This window comes from Silene latifolia, chromosome 5, assembly GCF_048544455.1.
Source record: "Silene latifolia isolate original U9 population chromosome 5, ASM4854445v1, whole genome shotgun sequence".
NCBI classification, from domain to species: domain Eukaryota; kingdom Viridiplantae; phylum Streptophyta; class Magnoliopsida; order Caryophyllales; family Caryophyllaceae; genus Silene; species Silene latifolia.
In genome coordinates, this window is record NC_133530.1 from 60,448,942 (window position 1) to 60,474,916 (window position 25,975).

General features: G+C 35.7%; 2 protein-coding genes across 4 annotated transcripts; one reads left to right on the forward strand and one right to left on the reverse strand.

Annotated features, from left to right (window-relative positions):
* Nucleotides 1-9,335: 9,335 nt before the first annotated feature.
* Nucleotides 9,336-9,869, reverse strand: LOC141655424 (uncharacterized). The gene has a single exon (XM_074462505.1). The coding sequence runs from the start codon at nucleotides 9,867-9,869 to the stop codon at nucleotides 9,336-9,338; it is 534 nt and encodes a 177-aa protein (XP_074318606.1).
* Nucleotides 9,870-15,138: 5,269 nt separating this feature from the next.
* On the forward strand, nucleotides 15,139-25,613 carry LOC141657457 (uncharacterized). 3 transcript variants are annotated; one of them, XM_074464706.1, is made up of 10 exons: nucleotides 15,139-15,320; nucleotides 15,543-15,637; nucleotides 16,174-16,238; nucleotides 17,314-17,357; nucleotides 18,331-18,408; nucleotides 19,013-19,166; nucleotides 22,810-22,980; nucleotides 23,902-23,961; nucleotides 24,073-24,180; nucleotides 25,239-25,613. In XM_074464706.1, the coding sequence occupies exons 1-9, from the start codon at nucleotides 15,196-15,198 to the stop codon at nucleotides 24,175-24,177; spliced, it is 897 nt and encodes a 298-aa protein (XP_074320807.1). In that variant the 5' UTR covers nucleotides 15,139-15,195; the 3' UTR covers nucleotides 24,178-24,180; nucleotides 25,239-25,613. The 3 variants fall into 3 exon arrangements, with proteins under 3 accessions (XP_074320807.1, XP_074320808.1, XP_074320806.1); XM_074464707.1 differs by having other exon boundaries at nucleotides 25,344-25,613; XM_074464705.1 differs by having other exon boundaries at nucleotides 15,140-15,320; nucleotides 25,254-25,613.
* Nucleotides 25,614-25,975: the final 362 nt, after the last annotated feature.

The following is a 25,975-nucleotide window of genomic DNA, read 5'->3' on the forward strand; positions in this document are numbered from 1 at the left end:
CCAATGGAGTTGGTTTCCGAATATGTAATAGTTAAATAGTTTTTCTATTTTAGGAAGGCCATACTAGGATTTAATTTATGCTTTGCATTTTATTTATATGTCGCATGCATCGCTAAATCGCCATAACTAAAACATGCATTATCTTTTTATCTAGATCATCGACCGTGTCAATTAAAATTATCATAGTTCACCGCTTTAGTTCACTTAAAACGTGATAGATTATAAATTGACATGACCTCTCGCTAAAATAAACAATTGAGATATAGCCTTACCAAATAGTAGAAACCATGAAAACCTATTTCGCGAGGGAGTGCACTCGGCCATCCCGGGGTACAAACCTTGTTACGTAGGGGAAGTGGGTGATAAATGTCTATCCACCGAATTCATGTTGATGAGGGTTCCATCGGCTATCCCGTGCCCAAGTTAATGTGGGTTTGGATCATGGACACATTTATTCGAAATTTGGATTAAGCTCAACGGAAGTATTCGCGACCGTAGCCGCATGTGTTCCGAGCTATAGATAAATATTAGAGTAATTTTATCGACCGAGAGTTCTAAAAGTAGAATCGATTAAAGAGTTAGTCCACCGAGTTATATTGATAAGGGTTCCATCGGCTATCCCGTGCCCAAGTTAATATGAATTTGGATCTCGGAATCATTTATCATAGTTGGGTAGAGGTCACTATGTAAATGCTTTACTTGTTATTTACAAGTATTATTAAAACGATAAATGTTAAGTTTTCCACTATTCCGTTATTATATTGTTCTATTTCTTTACCACAATTCATATACGATATCATTTCGATTTTTCAAAACCTCCATTAAAACATCGTAACTAAAGACAAAATTTGAATTTTTCTTCTAAAAACCTCGTTTTATCCATTGGAAGGATCTCTTGTGGAGAGTATAGATAAAAGTTATTCATTATCAAACAGGTTTTTGATTCTTGACTAACACATCTACTTACAATGGATTTTTTTTCATATACTTATTTGAATTAAGTACCTTGAAGCGATAAATTATTTTGGTAATTAGTTTTGTCAGAATTCGTAATTGACCAAAATAGCGCAACCACTTCAATGAAAGTTTTAAGACTAAAACGAACAAATGAAGAGTAATCTTCATGAATTCAATTTTGCTTCTCAAAGCAAAGACTCATTGAAATGAGTGGGAGCATTCTCTTAAACTGTTAAGATGAGGACGAGGTTCAAGAAGTAAAGATAATAATGGAATTGATACAAGGTAATGTTAAAAGTAAAGTCATTGAGAAATGACGATACTAAACCTATCAATCCCGATCAATAAAGTTTCCATTGTCTTAAATGTTGGACACTAGAAAGGAAACTACCCCAAATTATTGAATAATCAACAAGTTAGTTGTGGGACATCTAATGGGACCTTCTTCTTTAAATGTTTATTTGATTAAACATAAATTTTGCTAGTACTACTTCGTCAATATTAGAAACCGGTGGTGGTTTTCATCATTTGTACTTGATACATAGGATGATTAGAATATGAATACTAGCAATAATAATGTCGAGAGATAGAGTAATTGTGTACTCAATCTAGTTTTTGGATTTAAAGTTGTACTTAATTGTGACTATTAAGTGCATAAACTCTAAATAAGAATATAAACTTGTTAAGATACAAAAGAGGTTTTCACTTTTGTGACCCTATACACCACGATTTGATGTATGGCTAGCCCATTATCAAGGTGATTATATTCTAAACCAAACTAGAATGATATATCATGTAGATGATGTAAGATTCAAATTGATAACCCAAGATTAAACCTTAAATTTTGGAATGATGAACGCAAAGAGTTATCGAGTACTCTTGAAACCATTAGATTGTTAATGGTATATGCGTATCTTGTATTCAAAGCAAGATACCTCATGCCTTTTGGTTGAAAAGGAGATCAAGGTTGTAAATCATCGATCCAGAATAGGTTGATCATTTTCTTTTACCAATAATTTAAGTTGACGCTAATATGTTCACTTAATAAGGTAAATAGAAAAATCTTTGAAGAAGTTTAAAGAGTTCAAGGAATCACGATTTAGTCGTGATGGGATTATCAAAGTGAAGACTTTGATATAAGCCAAAGGAAATGTGATATAATATCACAAGTTAATCTCTCTTAACCCGCATTATGGAATAATGTGTGGTTGGATAAGAAATCAAACGCTATTCGATATGGTTTGGACTTCAATCAAGTTACTTTGAGTTACTTGATCCTTTTGGGGATTTTATCATTTTTGTCTAAATTATTTTTCCACTAAATCGAATCATATGAGATATGAAATGGTAAGGGTACCATGTTTGTAAGTTTTCACAAGAAACAAATGCTCTTTCTTTTTCCCTTTTCAATTATCACGAGTACGACGGGTTTGCGGCTCGTGAAGCTGTCTTTCTAAAATACAAGTTTATTTCTAGAAGACAGAGTGGGAGAAATTATTCAAGAGCCACAAAGAATGCCACAGAGAATGTTATGTCGCAAGAAACTGGTCTTTCTTGGCTACATGAGACGTTTCGTGTAAGACATTGGTTCTTCAAAACCTAGGAGGTTAAATTCGTCACTTGTTAAAAATGATGAATTCATGCTACTTTTAAGAAAGTAAAGAGCTTATAACTTACAAAAGAAATTGTTTGATTCATGTTGATTACTTCTAGAAAGTAATGAACATATGACTTACATAAGAGTGTTTAAGTCACAACTCAATACAAGGCTTAGAGCCATGAAAATCCGAAATAAAAAGGCTTGATTAGTGACAAAGGGTTTTGCACTAATAAAGAGAGATTTCAAAGCAAGATTGGTCGCAAAGGGTTTTGCACTAATTGAAATGCTTAAGTCTATTTGGATCTTCTTAGGGATTGTGTTTCATTATGAGGATATGCGCACAACAAGTGAATCTAAAACCCACTTCTTCAAAAGAAGGAATGTATTCAATACATGTCATGAGTTTTATAGATTCTTACAATCCTAAGATAATGTGAAACTTAAGAGAGGGTCTTAAGTAGGACATCAATGAGTTGGAATCAACATTTTGATCATGTGATAAAACTTTTCTCGATAAGTCGAGAAGTTGTTTTTATACGTGAAGTTTAATGGGAGTTACGGTAATTTTAATTAGTCTTATATGTGGATGACATATTGATCATTACGAATGATTTAAGACTTTTAGAGTATTATAACACATTTTTAATATCCGGATTTATGAAGATAAATCCACATGATATTGGCGTCAATAAGAAGTCTTACGTTGATAAGATTCATGACTAGTTCAATTAAATTGAACATATTTGATTGATTCCATTTGCTTCCGCTGCCGGATCAATTAAATGAGCAATGATGTATAACACTTCATATACTTTGAGTATGATGAGTTGTTTTCAAAATCGAATTTAAGTAATCTTTACCAAGTAAGCCATAAAGATTACCCTTAAGTGCTTGCAGAAGCATTAAGAAAGTAAAGCAAAGTGTTTATGATGCAATTTTTGTGTAAGGGTGTTACACAAATGACAATTGACAATTGAGATTGCGCATGGTTTCCGACAAAACCATAATCAAAACACATCAGGATGGTTAAGATACCATTGTGGTTATGTTATTTAAGAAATAGATTTTCTAGAATCGTTCTAGGCAATAAAGAACAATGAGAAATATTTACAACGGAAATTGAGTACACTTACAATCATGGGATGTGCAAGAAGGATGAGTCCCGCACACTGTGAAAACAGTGGGAGCTATTCTAAGGCTAGAAGGCCTATGTCTTGATTGGATCTCGACACGTACTTAGAAAGTTTTGTAATGCAAATGTATACATTACAAAGGAAAACGAGTATGTAGTAAGGTTGAGTAAGGTACAAGAAATTGATAAAACCTACTAACCAAAGTCTTCTCAAAGGCTAAACATGATGAGTCGTGTCATTTCAATTGAATTGAAATGAACAATTACGTACAAGATCAAATTAGATTATAGAACATGAAATAGTAATCAGTCATTGACTATTCATATGTGATAATCGCATTTGTCGTTCGAGTTTTACTTTAAAACTCTTTTATTATACTTTGTTACATCCAAACGGGTTGTAGAGACAACGTTGAACCCCGTTAAAGTGAACCCGGATTAACATAGTATTAGCCCATAGTCACTTGTATGAGGTGACGTCTCGAAGTGACTAGAGTGTGATGCGATTGATGGCAAGTTCAAGTGCCATAGAGTCATGTGAGATGACTAGTCGATCACATAGGCAGACTGTTAGGAACACTTTGTCGGGCAGTGACCGCTTATAGAGTTCTGGCAAATTTATATAGCCTGGTCGTGGCGAGAGCTACTATAGTATTCTAATGAGTCGATTCTTTTGACTAAAGACTATTCGCCTAAGATGGCACAGTTTCAGATTAACTTTGATTTGTGTTACTACGACGTTCGTAAATGGGGTCAAATGGGCATATTTTGGGTTATGATGGCTGTGGCTAGTCGAAGGGAATAAGTGCGATAGGAATTGTCCACCCCCTTGTCAGGGTTAAAACAATATCTCAGGGCCACTCGAGGAGTAATGAACTGGAAATGCGTGGCCACGCTCGGAAGGTATCTATGATAGATAAATCCGGTCAAACAGGTATTCTCCAGATCGAGGAAACCACTCTCGATATGATCACTTGCAAGTACGACCTGAAAGACACCTTGCATTGAGTGGGAGATAGTAATAGGACAAGAGAATTGGTGACGCACACTTGTCGAGGACAAGTGGGAGATTGTTGGGAAATGTGTCCTCAACAATAGTGCGATCACATGATTTAAATATCATTATTAAATCTCATTTTAAGAATACATGTGGGATGTAATATTTTACAGTCAACTGATCCACACATATCGGTAATGATTGGCTGACTAGAGTTTGACATTACTGTCGTGCGACGGTGGTGATCAGTTGATCCCCTTAGGTCATACTTATAGGGAAATACTCTTAATTGATTATTTAATTAATCGTATACCGATACGAGTTAATTAAATTGCTTAAAATTGACGGATGATTTTGTGAGTATAATTTACGTGTCTTATTGTAAATATGATTAAATGAGACACGGTCTAAGTAATCGAATTGTTTTATTACTTAGATGAAATTATTGTTTACAGAAACAATTGAAACGGAATGAATAAATTATTATAAATACAGAATGTTGTAGTTTATAATTCGGAAACACTTTTGGTACAAGAAATTACGAATTACTAGTCAATTTTGTAAATGACATATTTTGTGAGTATGTTGATTTTTAATATGTTAAAAATATATTACATTGTAACATGTCATGTAACATGTTACATGTGACAAAATTGACAAATGACAAAATAAAATGGACCTTCCATTTTATATTGTATGTACCGAAATATTAGAGGGTTTTAGTGGAAAAATTGTGTTGATTATTTTAATAAGAGAAAACACAATGATGACCTACCTATATGTAGCCATGCAAGCCTACAATTCTTGGGTATAAAAACTAGCCCATGCATTGGGCACATAAACTCCCTTCAACCGGTTTCACTATGAGAAATGTAGAGTGTTTTTCCTCTATATTATTCATTCATTCACTCTTATGAAAATTTTTTCTAGTGTAAGAAATTTTTACTATTTTCTCTCTACATCTTATGACATTTATAGAGAAATAAAAACTCAAAATCTCCTCCCTCTTGAAACCGATTTTTAAGAGGACAAATTAATTTTGTGTCATATTTTAAGTATGATTAATATTATTACTAGATCTAAATAATATTAGTTATTATGAGTTTTTCCTTGGGTATATGCTTTTGGGAGAGATTCTTACTTGAATCTTATTCATCCAATATTGGAAAGCTCAAGAACTAACAAGAAGGAGATCTTGTTGGTGCCCATTTGACCGAAATTTATTTGGTGAGAAATTGATTTTCTTATCTCTTTTGTTTTAGTTTGCATGCATAAGATTTGCAATTTATTTTATGACTAAATAAATTTGAAACATATAAGAATATGTTAAAAATGAGATATAGATTTCTAACAACTATATGTTTCAAACGTTCTAAGCTAGCCACAACACCATACACAATATGCTTTGATCTTCACCTCCAAACAAAACTTGTAAATTTATATATATATATATATATATATATATATATATTGCATATATATATATATATATAATATATATATATATTTATATCCAAATATCCAACATTAACGGTCTACTCTCCCATTTGAGCATTCACTTCAAACAACAGCTTTCCCCAAACCTCGACATAAGGGCACCAAATAAGGACATGTGCCTTGCTTCCAATCAATCCTTGGCAACGAAAGGATGACGGATTCGCTTCCTTGACCTGTCTTAAACAATCATTTGTGTAAGTTGAAATAAGAAATTTCATTCCATATTCCATTACCCTTATAATTTAAGACATAAAAAAACGTAGTTGCTCATTCATGGACGGGTTTTACTCTTTTCTAGACTTTTTTTCATTATGTTTCCATGGTATGCCCTTTGCCTAATTTCCTCTAATTCTCTCTCACAAAATTAATCAAATCTACCAAATTAATTAAATCCGTCAATTTACACAATTATTATGGATGCAAATTCTCGTATCAATCAAGTAATAAATTTAATTCTTAATTTTATTAATTATAATATATAAAATAGGGGAATTTATTTACACTAATAGGGTTTGTTTAAATTTTGAATTTATTTGAAATTAGGGTGAGAGATGGCGTTTATAGCTTTTTTAGTTAGAAGAAACACATCCGAAATCGTTTGTTGTGGTGGTGGCAGGATAGGGGTAAAGAGGCACGACATCTGAATACTTTTGGGCTGGAAATTTTATATTCTTCCCTCGTCAAAGATTCGTGGCAGTATGTCTGTATGGCTTGTCCATTGCTTCACCATTTCTTTGATTTAGACAAGTTTGATGTAATTTTCGAAACACGATTATGATATTCATATTGTCTGTGTATGCTTTTTATAAAGACATAAGGTTGTATTTAACAACCCCTAATCTTAAAAAAAAATATTAACTTAAGTCTTTGTAGAACTGAATTAATGTAATCATAATGAAGAATTGACTTACAAATTAACAACTGAAATCGCTAGCTAGCAACTCAACACAACACGAATTTATACATCAAATGCGAGCGTTTTAAAAGGCATACCACCAGACTTTGTAGATGCACTCTGCTACAAAACATGGGACGACAAAAACCGATACTATCTTCAATGATCTCAAGGGACAAGAGAGTTGTTTGAAAAATATTTAGTTTTTCTATTTTAGGAAGGTCATACTAGGATTTAATTTCAAGAGTCTTTGCTTTGATATTAGTATGGAATATCAAGTTGTATATCTCAAACATGCATTATCTTTTTATCTGATCATGGTGTCAATTAAAATCTTTGTTCACCGCTTGGGGACGTACTTATAGATAGGATAATCCTATCCCTTTCCATAACTACTTAGAAGAGAGGTTCTGAAACAACAATATTGGGACAACTCCTCAATATCTAAACACAATGGCTGTGTCAATGTCATTAATACAATACTTGTATTGTTGCAGAATTTACTCTTCACTACACCGGCTAGTTTCAGTTTTCCTGGGCAAAATTATCTTTTTTTTTTTTTTTTTTTAGACAACTGTGTACTATTTCATATAATAAAAGAGTGCTTACATATAACCATTACAATGCCAAGAACTATTACAAGCGAGAAAGGACTTGATACGATTAATACTACTAGATTCTAAAAGTAGAACACAAACTTTGAAAGAATCATACAACAGTTATATTGATAAGGGTTCCATCGGCATCCCGTTGTTAAGAGAATTTGCCTTGGAGTCATTTAGGCAAAATCCATTGCCTCATTCAGAGCTATAATGTGTATTTGAAGATGGGAAGAGCAAGATCGTTTAAAAATATCACAAACGAGTTATCATTGTTCTAGACTTTAAACGATCCAAGCATACTAACCTTACTAAAAACCTCCATTAAAAAAGCATCGTGAGAAAAAGATCAAAGGGCATTGGTCTTTCTTCTAAAAACCTCGTTTTATCATTGGAAGGATCTTCAAGGGAAGAAGAAGAAGGAGCCTGTTCTTTATCAAGCAGGTTTTGATTCTTGAAATCATGTTGTTTTTTGGATAGACAATTTGAGATAATATCTTGAAGGGCATAAATTATTTTGAAAAATCACATTATTCCGATGCGTCCAAATGGCATACAAAGTGAGAGGGAAAAAAAGTAAAAGGAGCAGTTATCGGATGAAAAACGGGTGATGTAATCTTCATGAAGAAATTTTCAAACCAAAGCAAAGACTACAAAGGAAATATGAGAACAAACTTAAGATGACGGATTCCCGAGGAGAGATAATAATGGAATTGAATATGTTTGGCAATTTCAGAAATGACGATCTAAACCTAACAAGTGACTCAAAGTCTCACCTTCTTTATGACAGAGAGAGCAAACGGATTGACCCCAAGCCTCTGAATAATCAATACATCCGTTGTGGGGCAAGATGCTTCTTTAACAATTTTCCGATTAAACAAAATCTTTATACGAGTTGACAAGGGAGGCGCCAAATCGAGACCATTGGAAATCGGGTGTACTTGAGGTTGATGATGATTAGAATATGATATAGAAGATGAATGTAACGATAGAGTAATTGTGTAGCTAGTTTTTGGATTTAAAGGAATATAGTCCGTCTTTAAGTGCATAGATTTCCAATAATAAAATCGTTAAGATACAAAAGAGGTTTTCACTGGGAGCTCATAGCACCACGATTTTTCTTGCGGAGACCATTATCAAGGTGATTAAAAACTTAAAAACCATAGATTTATTCCATGTAGATGATCGAATTTAGGATGAGGTCCCAAAAAACCTAAATTTTGTGAATGATGACAAAGACCTAAGACTAGGTTTCTTGAACCAAGAATCCAGTTAATGGTATATCATTTTTTATATTAATCAATTTCCCGTTTCCAAACTTCCAAAAGCAAAACCATCCGAGAGGAGGTTGATCATTTTTTTTGACAACACCTTTCCGGCGAAAGACGCTCCAGTACTTTGAAATCTTTGCGGGGATAGGGAAATCTTTCGAATTTTGTACAAGGAATCACGATTTAGTCGTGAGAATCAAAGGAAAGATGTTGATGATGACAACGCCGAAATGTCTTAGCTAAAAGAGCTTAATCTCTCTTAAATACGAATATTTCTAATAGCAAGTCCACCCTCGATTTTGGTAGGACTTCAATCAACTTTTCCGGAGATAACCAATCCTTTTGAGCGCGTTTTTTTTGAGGATTGTTTCCACTAAATCGAACAAATCAATTAAATAATTGATCTTTTTGTAAGTTTTCGTAATATGCGAGGTATCGGAGAATGGACGCCACATGAGCAATAGATGCCATCAGAATAGAATTAATAAGAAGTATCTTAGCAGCTTGGGAGAAAGTAGACGCACCCCATGAAAGAATTTTAGTCGAGATCTTGTCCAATAAAAACTGAAAAGCAGACGTTTTCTTCCTGCCAAGATCAATAGGAGCTCCGAGGTAAAGACCAAAATTTTGCCTTGAAGGAACTTTTAGAATATTAATAACAAACTCTCGGAAGTCCTCAGGTGTGTTAGGACTGAACTTGACATAGGACTTTTGATGATTGATCATCTGACCCGACATGTGACTAAAAGAACTCAAGATATCTCTTAAAGACTCGCAACTAGTCGGAGATAAGCGGAAGCATAGAAGAGCATCATCGGCATAAAGTAAGTGAGAAATAGCCGGGCTATTTCTGGAGAGTTTAATACCTTCAATAGCCTTGTGAGATTCCGCCTTAATAATCATAAGAGAAAGGATCTCCATGGTAAGAATAAAAAGATAAGGTGAAATGGGATCACCCTTTTATAGATTCTTACCAATCCTAAGAGGAAAAATGCGAGTAGAAGGGGTGCATCAATGTTAATTAACACATTTTTTGAGGTCATGTGACACAAGATTTAAGAAGTCGAGTTGTTTTTATACGTGAAAATGCTTTAGGAAATCCAAACCTCTTGAGAACATTGAACAAAAAAATGGCCAATACTTTTGGAGTATTAAAAGCTTTATTCATATCTAATTTGATCGCACCAAAACAACGATTCCCAATAAGAAGTCTTGATTGATATAATTCATAAGAGCTAGTGACCAAGAAAAATTGAACATATTTGATTGATTCCATTTGCTCGACCGGAAGGAAATGAGCATTGATTTTGGCACTTCGATAATTTTATCGAGTTATCTTGCGAGCGATAAATACATTTAGAAGTAAGCCATAAAGATTACCCTTAAGTAAATGACATTACAAAGAGTAAAGCAAAGTGTTTAATACAATCGTGATTAGTCAGTGTTTTGGAAGAAGAACAATATGACGTATTATTCAGGTTTCCGAGGTAGAAGACCATTATTCAAAAACCCAAGAATGGCGGATGTGATATCCATTGAATTTATAATAGGCCAAATAGATTTTAGAACTTGGGTGGGAACCCATCCTAGGCAACTTGTCGAACTTCATATCAAAGAAAGCTTTTTCAACATCAAAAGCATTGAAGGGTTGAGAAAGATAAGCTTTCTGGTAGCTATCCAACTGAGGAAAGACAAGGTCATCAAGGGCGCAGAAAAAGGGCTTTTGTTGAGAAGAAGAAAATAAATTCTGAAAGTGATGCATAATTAAATGCGAAAGATCCGTATCAGAAGACGTCCAGGAGCCGGTACTATCCTTTAAGGAGATGATTAACCAAAGTTTTCTCAAAGGCTAAACATTGCTTTTTTCAATTGAAAAAAAAACAACGATTGGAAGACCGTCATGTAAATGAAAATCTGATTTTGCTCGCTGTTTCCAGTAGGAGTGCTGAACATTAACATCTTTTTCAGCCGTTGAAAGATTACGAAGATATATATTGCCAGTTGAGCAGTCGTGAACGCGAGAGGCAGAGGCTGATAAATCTCGAGAAATAGAACTCCAGTCCATCATGAACTGATAGCGATTTTGAATTACCCATTTGAGAATACCCGTACGAATTTGAGCAAGTCTCTGGGTAACAGAAGATGAAACAGAAGACGAAAAACAACTATTCCAAATAGTTGAGACGAGATATTGGATCTCAGGATGTTTAAGACACCAAATATCAACACGGTAAGGACGCTTGGGTTTCATGGTTGGAGGAGATAAATCAAGGACAATAGGCGCATGATCCGACAAGAAAATATTAAGATTTTTAATATGAGCCTGTGGATAAGAGAGCAGCCAATCTTGTGATGCGTATCCCCGATCTAATCTTTCCAAAATAAGGCTTGATGTTTTTCTTTTATTTGCCCAAGTAAACTGAGGGCCAGAGAAAGGAAGTTCAGAGAGATTCGTATTGATACGCCAGTCAAAGAAGACATTCCAGCCAGAAATGGTGGAGGAGCCACCAATTTTGTCTGACTGTTGTTCAATCTGGTTGAAGTCACCTATCAAGCAAAGCGGAGAATAAACCGAACAGAGGTGCTTCATATCATTCCAAAAACTTTCTTTAAGCTCAGTACAAGACACACCATATATAAAAAGAGCATACCACATAAAGCTCAAACTATGATCTACAACTTTACAGAGGATGAAATTGTGATCCACAAAAAGAGGCACAACATCGGATCGTTCATCCCAAAGTAAAAGCAAACCACCACTTAAACCTGCCGAATTTGTACCACAAAAATTCGGCATGTTAAGAGACCTAGATTTACAGACACTATCCGCGAGGGAGCACTTAGTCTCCTGAAGAAAGACTATGGAAATATCATAGTATTGAACGGACCACTTTATGTACGGAAATATAGGGGCGTCCGCTTCACCTAGTCCCCTACAATTCCAGGAGAAAATCTTCATTGAGCTATTGGTGGCGAAACACAACAAGAAATTTTTGCGCATGATCGACTAGTCAAAAAGAATATAAGCGGGACTTGAAACCCTCCAAAAATACATTGAAATCTTTAGTCTCTTATTTGGGAAAGAAGGAACAAAGCCCCTAGAGGTTTCCATTTTATATTGTATGTATGAAAATTCCGTTTTAGTGGAAAAATTAGCGATGAAACCTAATCGTAGCCAGAACAAGCCTAAATTCTGTTGGAGTTGTTCTTTGAAAAAAACGAGCCCATGCATTGGGCACATATACTCCCTTCAACATAGAGGACGACGTTTCGGACTATCGAAATGAGAACTTTTTCCCTCGGACATCTCAAACGAAGGGGAAGACGCTAGTGTAAGAAATTTTTAGATTTGCTCTAATCTTATGAACTTGGAAGAAAAACTCAAAATCTTCCCTCTTGAAACCGATTTTTAAATAGAATCAAAGATTAAGGTTGGAAAAAATGATTAATATTATTACTAGTTAAATAATATTAGCATCAACAGTTTTTCTTGAGGTAAAGGAGAATCTTACTTGAATTTGCTCAATATCAACAAAATCATCCTCGAAGGGTTCTTGTTGGTGCGCGAATATGAAAATTTATTTGAGGAATGTCTCCATTAGTTTTATTTGCATGCATAAGATTTGCAATTTATTTTATGACTAAATGATTTTGCCATCATAACAAGATTAAAATTGAGTGTCATTTCTCATTATGTTTCGAGGGTCGACACAACACCATACACAATGCTTTGCTTCACCTCGCGTCTTGCTCGATTAGCTCCAAAAACATATTGGAGGAGGAGGTTGATTCGACCGAATCTTAAGACGAAGACGCATAAAAACCCACGCCAGAAGAAGAAGAAGACGATGAAGCATTAACGAGTAGAAGGGCGTCCCATTTGAGTTGAATTAACATGCGTATTTATATTTGAATCGTGGAAGGAAGGCCCTTGATAAGGTTTGAGTAAAGAATTGCATTTGTCCGTAAATAACCTTTCAACCATATTCCATTACCCTGAAGTTCTGCGTAGTTGCTCATTCATGGACGATTTTAATTTTTCTAGACTTTTTCAAAAGAAAGGTTTCCATGGTATGCGCTTGTGTCCCACAATTTCCTCTAATTCTCTCTCACAAAATTAATCAAAACACCTTAATTAAATCCAAACGAAACCCAATTATTATGGATGCAAATTCACGTAGAAGGAATATAACATCCGGGAATTCTTAATTTTATTAATTATAATATATAAAATAGGAATTTAACATATGGCCGAGGAGGGAGTCCCGTTTAATATGTTCTTCTTCAAAAACATCACCTACATGTTGGAGAAGATAATCCGCGACCGTGGATGCGAAATTGTAAAGGCGGGATAGGGGTGAACACGAATCCAAATAGGAACAGAAGTGAAATTTTATGTTCTTCCCTCGTCAAAATCCCAAGCGATTTTACGAAAAACCAAAATACTACCATTTCTTTGATTTAACAAGTTTGAGAAGGGAGAAATGATTATATATTCATATTGTCCGGATGCTTTTTCAAAAAGACGAAGAACGTTTATTTAAAACCTTAATAATGTTTAACTTAAGTCTTTGTAGAAAAGATTAATATTATCATAATGAAGAATTGACTTACAAATTAAATATCAATTTCCTTTGGTCAATGAAAGTGCACAAAGGATTGATCAAAATTAATATAGGTAAGATTAACTCTAAATTTAAAGGAAGGGACAAAAGAGGGCCGATACTATCTTCAATGATCTCTGCAAGGTAATTGAAAATATTGAAAGGGAAAAAGCGAAATTGAATGTAAATATGTGAACTGAAAACCGGTAAAGGAAGATGAAGATGGGTAAATTGGTAAAGCAAGGTAAAAAAATCCTATCCCTTTCCAAAGATAAGACAAGGGGATAACAACGTTATTGGGACAATAATATCTAAAGGTGAGACGGTGGGTAGGGTGATGTGTATGATGGATAAGGAAACACAGGAGAAAAGGGATAGAAAAGAAGCAGTAAAAAGTTAGGTAGTGATGACGAGGGAGAAAACAATAGAAAGAATAAAGCTTCATATGCATATAATCTGGTGGTCAGCTTATTGTTTAAACTACCGTGCCTGAAACAATCAACATACATCATGACTCATGAGGAGGTCGGCAGCTTGGTGTCTACTGGCCATCAATAAAGAAACAAGAACTGATGTTGTGCTCAGCATCTGAATCTTTAAATCTTGCAGTAATCGCATATGCTTCTCTTTGTGATTTCTATACCAGGGACTGTGAATGCACACCAAGCGGCCGATGCACCTAATTCTATCACTGTGAACCGTCACCAAACCCGACTTCTCAATAGGAAGTTTCTTTGCTTCTTTGTCCCCAACAATAGAATATCTTCTTTAATATCAAGGCCAGTAGACAGCAATGACGGTGGCCGGTCTGAGGAGGTCGTCAAGACCGGACGGTGTAGTAGGGGACGACGTTGATGATTGTGGATGATGAATGACGGGGCGGGAATTACTGTGGTGGGCATCGTAGGTCAAGGGAAGCGAGAGAAGGAGGCGGTGGTCGGCGGCTAGCCGAGGCCGGGAAGGCAGTGGCAGGCCTGGGAGAGGGAGGCAGTTGAATTCTAGACGAATTGGTGAGAGAGAGTAAATTGTAAGTTGGAGAGTTGAAATTAAAGGGGTAAAATGGTCATTTTCATCCATAAAAGAGTAAAATTCGTCCATGAATGAACACCACCCTAACAAAAACGTGTCTTAATCTCCAACTGAATTTGATACTTCAATATACCCTGAATAAAAAAAAAAAAAAAAAAAAAAAAAAAACATTCCTGTGTTAAATTCGAGAAAAAGGAACATACATCGGATGTATTACCTCAGATTTTACTTGTTTTTGAGCATTTTTGTATTTTTTCTGAGCTTATTACCTCAAACTTTATTTGTTTTTGAGCATATGTATTTTTTCTGAGTTTATTAAAGTTAATAAGTTAGATTTTAATTTTTTTCCGTCAAAACTCAAATATAAGTAAGTTTGTATGTAATTTTTTTGAGTTTTATTGTAATTTTTTTGAGCTTAATGTTTTAGTGAATGAACTCAAAAACTTTATAGTAAGACTCATAATTTTTAAAACAAAGCTCAAAAACTTTATTATAATGCTCAGAAAGTATAAAACTTGTGGTAGTACATCGGATGTATAATCCACTTACTGGTTAAATTCCCTGGAAAGCGTAATTTCTCCCGCTTGATTGATAAAAAAGAGAAAAGAAGAAGAATGGCATGTAAAGCGACGATAATGGTGACGAATGACGATGGTATAGACGCACCAGGATTACGTGCCTTGGTTAAACTCCTGGTCTCCACTAACCTTTTCCATGTTCGCGTTTGTGCTCCTGATTCGTATGTCCTTTTCCTTTTTCCTTTTTAACATTTGATTATTATTATCGCCAATTCATTGATGATTCTTCAGACTTCTCCTCTCCTACCTTTACAATCTAACCACTTCCTCAATTTCATTAATGTCAATCCCGTAATGATATGTGACTTTGAAAGCGCATTACAGTCGTATGTACATGTATCTCTCAAAAGCCGCTGTACCAGTAAAAAGAAATGTTTTCGCAGGGAGAAATCAGCTGTTAGCCATTGCATCACATGGCGTCATGATTTGGCTGTCAAGCAAGTGGAGATTGAGGGAGCCACAGCATTTGCAGTCTCTGGTAATTTCATATCATTTGGCTGTCACATACTTTATATTCTTATCATTTGGCTAATGCCTTCATCTTTGTTTGTCCCTGAGTGATCATCAGATTATTAGAATTGTCTTAGTGTGAACTGTCAAGTATTCAACAGCTGGGTTAACTGGACGTAAAAATGTAGTATTAGGTTTATCATACTGACTGCAACCTCAAGTTTACCCTTGTATCTTGAATTAGATATCTGGAAGAACCCGATCATCTACATCAGTCTTTCTTTTCTCCAGGCCATTTTCAAAAATATGTATCATACAAAACCAACAAAATGCAGCTGCAGTGTTGCTTAAGTGCTTTCCAGTAGATTTGTCCTTCTGGATGTGGGGTTAGGATGAAATCTGTTTGCTTCATTAAGTGTTTAGCTTCTTATATGTTTTCCAGTTTACACTTCCGGACAAATTCACCCTGGAATATTGTGCCCTGCCCAATTAAGAAACTATTTGCAGGAAATTGGGTTGTCTCTTTGATCTGACAACTAATTATTCCAGTATCACATATTGCAGGAACACCGGCAGATTGTTCTTCTTTGGGCCTCTCAGATGTTCTATTTCCATCAACTCCTGATCTGGTAGGATTCATAGTCTTCGCTTCCATTGGTTTCACCTATTAGCTCCTCCTATCTCAGAAAGTGAAGGTGGAATAGTAAACTGCTTAAAATATACTCCATAAATGATTTGATGGACTTAGGATGAGCTTCAGCTGCATCATTGTTTTTTAGTTCATACTAAATATTCCACTAATGGAAGATATATTCTTGAACATCCATCTTCAAAGGAGCGAAATTCATATTCTCTTGTTTTGGGCTATGATGGAATAGAGTAAAATGGCTAACTAATCGGCGTGTACTCCATACTCGGCTGACACAGTGTTCATTATGGATATGTGTGTTTCAGACAGGGATTAGGCTGTGTACACACAATCTCCCTTAACTAGGTATACGCAAGAGCATTTGACGTACTAGGGTAAATTGTTGTCACAACTGGATAATATGACTTTTTTAATACTTCTCTCTTCTCACAAGTTTTCTTTCTTCTGTATTAAAAGATTTAAAACAATCGTTTTGGCAAGCGTCTGATCCAAAACACTTTTTAGATTTGTGTGGGGAGGTAATATACGATACTGCAGAAATATAGCCTATCCTAGCCTGAACTTTCATTTTGAAGGAGTCATTGCTAACTAATGCTTGAAATTTGTGGGAACAAAAAAGTTTGTAAATAATAAGGGGGAATGGAGTGGCTCATGGCTCCACCTTCATTCACATTCCTTCCCTATTTGGAGGGTTTCTTTTTGCCACATCTTAAAGAAGAGACTAACTGAGAAGATGATAAGTATAGATTTCGTTGCAATAAATTTGAGTGGAAATTGCTTCTGGCTTGTTCAAAATGGAATGTGTCAACCAACAAGCTATGTTGCATGAAATATTGGGGAAGCCGACACGTTCATGCTCTCGAAAGCGAGAGACCTAAAATGACTGGACAGTAAAATCTCATCAGGGTGTGAAACATGATTCAATCTACTTGTTTACCACGTTTTTTAGAAACTGTTCCCACCTGAAAGTTTGAATGCTATGAGTTTATGACTTTATGTTGTGCATGAGCCATAACAACCCAAAAGGCGCTAACATTCTCTATGTTTTCTTACAGGTACTTAGTGGCATAAATATTGGAAGTAACTGTGGTTACCACATGTGAGACATGCTTTTATTATGCTAGTTATGTACAACTACCTTAAGTGTTTGACATTGTCACTATTTAAACATTCGGGCATTCGGCCCACTAAAATAGAGTGCCTGGCAGTAAGTATGGTTGTGCTATATGACCTGTGAGGCTCAGCCTTTGGAGAAAACAATCAATCAAATTAAATTAATCATCGTGGATTCACATAGTGAAGTGTGTTCGTATTGCCTTTTTGCTTACAAGAGTTTTGGTGTAAAATGATAGTAGGAAACTAATTTTGAGAAGGGATTACAATTCAATATGCATAGGTATAGAAATGAAATGTTTAAGTGAGCATATTACTTAATGTCTCACAAAACATTAATTCGCATGGCATAACAATGGATGAGAAGGTGAAACCTTATGAATACTCGGCTCCCTTTCTTTTTTTTTTTGGCCATGCATCTACTGATTTAACATTTGTCCGTCATGGTTTTGAAGATTTTTTAAAACTTGGGCATATTATTTTTTGCTGACATATTAAGTTAAATAATTGATTGGATTGCTGGTAGTTACTATGGGGTAATGGAGGTATAATGCTATATGGGCATACAGCTATGAGCTATAGTGAGAAAGCTAGTGGTGGTACTGGACATAACAAGAGAAGGAAGGAAGGAAGGAAGGAAGGAAGGGTTATAGCTATAAGCTATCCCATAAAGGGAGTAACAATTAAAATCTTTGAATCATTAGAATGCATTATCCTGATTAAGAATAATAGTTGCCTCGCCACCAATTGCTCCCTCCACCCTCATCACTCATTCACTTGCCCTCTCTTCCCTTTGTTTTGAAATTTGACCTCGATTGCCCCTTTAAAAATTACGCCCTGTCCAAAGCAACGCCTAAATGTAAGCGAAAATCTTTTGTAATGTATGCTATAGCTTTCAAGTAGTTGTGTTCTGTAAAAGTTTGATTTTTGGTAATGACTTTATTTATACTCATTTGAAGTGTTTACTCTGGGACTGTAGCTGGGGCTCGAGAAGCCTATTTCAATGGAGTACCTGCGATATCTATCTCTTATGATTGGTAAGAATCTGTTTTTTGGTATCTATTTTTTTGGGACTTAAATGATTTTGATATCTTATTCCTTTTGTTTGGTTATGAGGCCGAAAGTTGTCTGAAATCTTTGGGCAATTCAATGAATATCAATTTCTTGAACACTTACCAGTGATGGGAAACCAATGAAGATTCCAGAAATTGAAGTTCATGGATATTGTGCATATGGCATCGTAGATGTTATAAAGAGACTGATCTTATACCTAGAAGTAAATGAACTTTACACGTAAAAATTTAGATCATGAAACTGTATATGAACCGACTTGTCTTTGCTAAGACCATTGGGCTCTTGTTTTAGAAGGTCCAATTTGTTTTGGTCATATGTGTCGCATATTTTGTCAAAGTACTAAATGGTCTTTGGACTTTGGACATAAGCATTTGTATTCGTCTTTTCTGATTTCAGTGGGTACTTTGATTTGCATTTCTTTTCTTCCAACTTAGGCGTGTCTTTTCGTCTCTTATGCTGCATAAAAAATAAAGCTCCTTTCTACATTAATAATCTAGTAAAATTTGCTCGAAAGACATGGTTAAAACAGTAAAATTTCATTCTGATGTTATCCCTCATTTGATGTAGGGCTAAAGGTGTAAGTAATACTGAAGACTTTAGTCTGGCTGCTGATGCATGTCTACCTATCATAAATGCCGTGTTAGCTGAGATTAAACATAAAAACTATCCACAAAGATGCTTTTTGAATATAGATCTGCCAACAAATATCCGATGTCACAAGGTATGTCCTAGAAAAGAGACTGCCATATCTGACATTGAATCTTTGAGCGACAATAAGCTTCCTCGCTTATATAGTTATCCGATCATGAATCTCTTGAGGAATCCGGAGACATGCATGTTCAGTCACTCACTCACTCAATAAAGCTTTTGTTATTTGCCGTTGATTTGGTTGCACTGTACTTTCGTATAGACTGAAAATGATCATGCATAATACACTTTCTTATAGATGAGCTTTTCTTGAGTAGATCATGTTGTTGGTGATGACACTCTTAACTACCAAACAACATGCATCCCTTCTATTACCTATCGTTTCTTGTGGGTCAAGATTTTGTGATAGTTCTATGTCATACGATGAGTATACTTGTCCTTGATTCTAAGTTTACTCCCAAAGTCGAAGCTATTCACATTTTGTTGAAAAGTTTTATTTGTTTTCAGTTTCTAGTATTTAAAGGATCTTAGTCATGTAGCATCAACCAATCACAGAAATGTGCCAGTCCTATGTATTGCTCAACTGCTGATGTGTATTCCCTTAGATTATCTCGCCTTTTTCAAGAATGTTTGAAATGGAAAAGTGCTATAGGGTTTTTATGCGATAAAAATATGCCCCAAAGATTAAAGGGAAAATTTTATCGCATGGCGATTAGGCCTGGCTTACTTTACGTCTCCGAGTGTTGAGCCGTGAAACATTGTCACATTCAAAGGATGAGAAGTGGCGGAGATGCGTATGTTGAGGTGGATATGCGGCCATACAAGAAAAGATCGATTAAGGAATGAGGTGATTAGGGAAAAGGTGAAAGTAGCGCCAATAGAGGACAAGATGATGGAAAATCGACTAAGATGGTTTGGCCATGTGAGAAGGAGACCTATGGACGCACCAGTTAAGAGGAGGAGGAGGAGGCTGGAGACCCGGGGAACATGAAAGGTTGCTAGGGGTAGAGGGAGACCAAAATAGACATGACTGAGAGTGATATAGCACGATATGAGATTTCTTGGGCTTATGAGGGAATGGTGTCGGAAAGGGCATAATGGAGGGAAATTCGTAAATTGATTTTAAAACCTACTCCCTCCATTCAACTCCACACTACACATATGCTTTTTGCACGGGTATTAAGGAGCGGATTAGAAAAACGTTTAAAAGTACATAGGGAAAAGAATGGTGGGGTTAAAAATGTTAAAAAATATAAAGGTGGGGTTTTATGGTGGATTGGAGTGGGCCAACAATGGCATTTGATGTAAATAAGTTGTTGGAATTAGGATAAAATGGTCTTTTTTATTTCTTTTTTAGGAAAGGTATAGTGTGGAGTTGAATGGATGAAAAGGGTATATGTGTAGTGTGGAGTTGAATAGAGGGAGTATAAGTTTGGGTTATTTCATGAGAATAATCCAAACTAAGCCCCCTCTTCTCATATTAATCCAACCTAATGTTTAACTGAGAAAAATCCGAACTTGGACATCATTTAACTTGTATTAAACCGACCCCATAATTTACCTGATATCATAGGTTACACAACAGGTGACTATTTGGGGTTTATTTCTTTTCTATTTTTACTGGTTTTTTCCCCTTATTTGTTAATCTTCATCTTCCTAAATCAACAACTTTCCCCCAATTTCATCAAAATCTAGAAAAATCTTAATCAATTAACCGGTACGTGACTGTATTTCAAGCATCTTGAAAAGGAGAGAAATGAGATTGATCCTAACAATATCATAATTTGGCTAGTTTCTTCTGCTAATTATTCAATTACCTGTTCAATTATTTAGGAGTAGTTTGATTGCTGGAATTCCGTGTCAGTTTTGTACCCAAGGTATGGCTGCTGTAGTGCTGTGAATTGATACCTAATATAATGTAGGCAATGGTGTTTAGTGGAGCTAATATTGCTATTACGTAGCAATTGGTTGGTCTGACAAGTGACAACCAAACACCATTGTCCCCGTTTTCAATTCAGAGACTACCTCGTACGCCGACATTTTCTGGTCACCGACTTCTCCGATCCGACGACATTTCAGCCGCCGCGATCTACGAAAACCATCAATCACCGTAATTATAAGATCTTTTATGTCGGAGGAAGAGATGGGTGACCGGAAAATGGCAGTGAGTTCGGAAATGGGAAGATGAGAGGGGTCCCACAGCTTGGTCGTGGCTGGGTTGCATTAGTGGTGCTGGGTAGGGTGGTCGTGGGGTGTGGAAGCTTTGGGGTTTTGGTGTTTTAATTTTACAGTAAAAAGAAGAAAAAGAAGACATAGGGGGTGAGTAAAAGGAAGGCAAAGGCAATCATGTTCAAAAGGCGACCGGTTGGATAGGTAGCAGGTCATCTAGTCTAATTTGAGAAGAGAATGGTTAAAGATAGGTTTATTATGAGTTAAAATGATGTTCAGATTATTATGAGAAGGAGTGACTTAGTTTGGATTATTCTTGTGAAATAACCCCAAGTTTAACTTGGCTTTTGTATTATGTTTCACTCCCCTTTTGTTTTTCACTTTTCCTTTTCTATATTTTTGCATTTTGAGGTGTGCGTTCACCGATGGACGGTTCTAAGGGATGATTCATGTCAGCCGACCCCAAATCATTTTGGGATTTTAAGGCTCTGATGTTGTTGTTGTTGTTGTTGTTGTTGTTGTTGTTTGTTCACCTATTAAACTATGTATCTTACTGGTTGCCTTTTCTATTAATTTTTAAATTCTTAGTGTGTTGTTGAAGTTGTCAAGGGTAAGCAACCTTGCTGTTCCACTTTACGGGTTAGAGAGGTTGCATCATTTATGTGGACCTCCCATACCTTCCAAGTTCCAACTGCAGGATTAACTTTGGGTTGTCAATCATCATTATTATTGTTGGTTTTGCTTGACGGGGATATTACCAAGATGGCAGCAAGATGTAAATCACTGGATTTAATTTGTACTCCGTCCGATATCTTCTAAATTTCCCTTTTGGAATGGTTCTTTGGTATCTTTCAATTGTTTTTTTGAGAAATTATTGTCTAAAGCACCGACTGTTCTCTAAGTAGGATTAGAACGGAGAAAAGTCAATGGGGTATTATTGTACTCCAAGATCCTTTTTGTTGCAAAAGGATTCCTAGTAGGCGGTTTTAAAAGAAGATACCGTAAACCCGCTTTTTATTTAAACAGCCATATAAAATTTACTTGGTACCCACCTTTTATAGGGTAGTTACATAAAATAACAGGTGGTTTAAGAATAATGTTTTATGTAAAAACGCCTTGCGCAAGTATTTGTGTTTTTGTCGTGTCTTTTGAATCTTGTGCCAGATTTTGTTTTGGAAGTTGCTAAAGAAACAAAAGGAGTATGTTTTATGCTAACTTTAATTCTCTGAATCTCACATCTGAGACGGTCTGTGCGAATTTTTCACAAGACATGTCCATAACCTTTTTTTTTTTTCTTTTTTTTTTGGGTTCTTTCTTTTTGTGGTTTTTTTACATTATGTTAATGTCAGACCATCTCCCAGGACTCAGGAGTCTAACTCATAGACTCCTAGTAATTTCCCATGTGATTTAGAAAGTTCTTATGTACATATTGTACACTATGAGTCTGCTAGGTGATAGCGGACCCTATTACTTGGATTGTTGCTTGCATCAATACTTCCTAGTGTATTATCACCGGTGATATAGTTTACCGATATTTATATGTGCAGGGCTACAAAATTACGATGCAAGGTAAAAGTATTTTTCGAATGAGATGGAGGCAAGTAACTTCTGGTACACGAGGAGAAATGTTGTCAACAATGGAAATGGATGTCAATTCAGAAACCTCTGAGATCAACGCATCCGCGGTGTCTCAAGGCGAACTATTGTTCAGGAGAGAAGTGAGTCCTTGATTTCTATCTTAAGTGCCTTACTTTTAGAATCAGGAATAAGAGTGACAATAATGCATTCAGTCTAGCAGGAATTTTTTATTTTGATTGTCGTGAGTTGCTATGTGCGTGTGCGTGTTTTGAAATTAACAATGACGAAAGTTTTGCGTGATAGATACTTCCGAATATTCTGAAAATAAATGAATCTGAAGCTGAAAGTGACATTGATGCTACAATATATAACTCCGCAACCTCACTGTTATGTTGAAAATAGAGAGGTTGTTTTTTGATGATCCATAGTGAGATAGTGTTAACCGACTTTTACTTCACAATACAAGAAGTGTAGATAGCTTAGTGCTCAAGAATATTGAGTATTTGACTCCATTAAGAATGCTCATCATTGAAGTGTTGCATATGTGGCGTGAATTCGATATTCAACCATGGTCATGGTTTACATGATTGTGTTCGGTATCTCTCTTGTCAGACTGTATTTCCAGCCAGGGAAAACCTTCGTCATGGATTACATGATTATGATTGAAGTGAATTCCTTTGTCAAAGCTATTGGGTTCATCCCTAATTCTTTTTCTAGGGTGTTGTCTGACTAGAAATTTGGAGATGCTTGACGTATGTCTAGAGAGTTTAATTTGTTGATGTTTGGGTAATCATTTTATCAGTAATCCTTTGAAAGTACACAATTTTATAAAATTAGGATATCATTTTTAACTTCTTAAATACTGAGAAATACACTCTACGTGTTTGTACGTTAATTTATCTTAATATTTTTGATGTTTGAGAGCGGGACGGAGGGGGAGGGAATTCTTATTATAGGTGCATCATCATGCTCATTTCGTTGGTTTCCTTTTATTCTCTGCTTATGATTGATTATCTTGGAATTCAGGCTATCTTCTGATTGGTGTGCATATACTCATGTAGGTAGTCGGACACCAAATTGACGACGATGATGTTGATGCCCGAGCTATCAAAGAAGGATTTGTATGTTCTTTGAATGATTGTTTTATTATCATTATTCTTGTTGTTATCGTAGTCGTCGTAAATGGCTTATTATAAGTTTGTTATGCAGCTAATAAATGATGTCATTTCCAGATATCAGTCACTCCTTTAGGTGGCATTTCTCCAGCAGAGCCAGAATGTCAGGCATACTTCAATGAAAGGTTTCGTATTGCCCTGGAGCGCTCGTCAGCCTTGTGAGCAGTAGGTTCTTTTTGAGACTTTCTTTTTTCATCAATTTGTTTCTCAGTTATCTTGGACGAATGCATGATAAAGGATGCAAAGTTTAAAGTGTTTGGGTTAGGGGTTGTGTGATAGGAATGAAACATATGCAGTAATGCATAGGCAGCCAAGTATGTTTCTGGAGAGGGATGTGTGAGAGCCGAGACAGGCTCAGTCTTTCAGACTTAGGCTCTCAATGCTCTTAGACCTTGTTTTATGTTTTCTTTTTAGGCTCTTAAGAGTGGTGGGGGTGGGTGGTGTAAGGTAATGCAGGTTGGAGGTATGTTTCGGTCAATCCATCTTTTTTTTGCCGGACAGAGGTCATGACTCGTAGTGAGTAGCACCGCTCAAATGGTTTTTATTAGGCATGTGCGACAGTGAGTCTATGTGGGCCTCCAAATTTTGCTGCAAAATTGTTTATGTAAATTTTATTTTTCAACAATGTGCTACTTTTTGCCAAGTGTAATATTTTAGAGAGTATATATTGTTTATGACTAAACGTTGTATGAGATCACAAGAAACATTTGAAAACTTTACTCGTAAATACTTATGGGCTTATAGCTACTTTCAGTTTAACTTTGATTTTATTACCTCAAAAATCTGAGTGTAACTTTGACTAGTGTCGTATGATGAGACCGTTTGAAGCAAATATTAGTTGCTTTTCAGTCATCACTGATAACAGAATTGCTTAACAACATTCAAAAATGCTCGTAGTCTAGACTAAAATCGAAGATTGAGAACTAAACTCCCCCCACCCTCCCCGATTCTCCGACTTACACTTGGTAAACGAGCCATTCATGTTGGGTTAGTTTGGATAATTTTGAGAGTGCGCTGTTGTATGGTTGTTTCATGTATAGGGTAGATGGGCTTGAGGTGGCGGTGGATCTGGTGTGTGGGTAGGGGCTAGCAAGGGCGGTCGCCTCCTAACTAAACTTTTTATTTTTTTCCACTACTGTACCTTATTTAACTAAAAATACATCATGTAAAAGAGGGAACTAGATTAGGAATATATTTTTTTTTCCTTGTCTGATGCACTATAGTTTCTTTGATTGAAGGAAATGTACCACACATACATTAAGGAGGAGCATGTTCATATCGAGTTCTCTGGTTAAAACTTAGCTTCACTGCTTCACTTCTATATCCAGGTTTCTTGACGGATTAGCCTCCCTACTTTGGTAAAGATATCTGGGCGCTGGTGATTGGTGAATCTGCCTTATTCCTATTACAATTCAGGTTCATTGCCTCAATTTGAATTTGCCGGTCCTAAGCCTATAATTTAACATAAAACGTGCTCGATTTAAGTATATTTACTAGATTGGCAAACATAAAATTGGATAATTATATAAATGATGAGTTTTACTTTCATTTAAGTTATTTTTTCTTTTAACCCGTAATACTATGAGAACGTTTCTATCTTCATTATCGCATGTCTCAAAAGTCTAGCGTGAGACATCAAGGATCTTTATCTCAGACATGCAAAGAGGTAAGGGACAATTATTCGGGCCTTTAAGTGAATTTGTTTCTAAAATGATGCGCATAAATAAAATTTTAATTGGTCTCCTTTGTGACGGGTTATCATTTGTGGCGGATATTTTGTGAGATAAAATGGTAACAAAATGGGTTAGTGGAGAAAGGGGACCACATGAATAGTGTTATAGAGAGAGAAAAAGTGGGTACATTGTGAGGTAAAGTGATATCCGTCACAAGCTTGTGACGGATATGTCATGTCTTCAATGAGAATTTGTGATAAAATTTTAAGCAAATTGAGCTTGCTCCA

Bases quoted from the DNA above. Each gene is read 5' to 3' on its own strand.
- LOC141655424 (XM_074462505.1), bottom strand. From the start codon at position 9,869: ATGGAGATCCTTTCTCTTATGATTATTAAGGCGGAATCTCACAAGGCT.
- LOC141657457 (XM_074464706.1), top strand. From the start codon at position 15,196: ATGGCATGTAAAGCGACGATAATGGTGACGAATGACGATGGTATAGAC. The intron at 15,321-15,542 runs GTATGTCCTTTT...ATGTTTTCGCAG, and splicing joins CGCGTTTGTGCTCCTGATTC to GGAGAAATCAGCTGTTAGCC. The intron at 22,981-23,901 runs GTGAGTCCTTGA...ATACTCATGTAG, and splicing joins AACTATTGTTCAGGAGAGAA to GTAGTCGGACACCAAATTGA.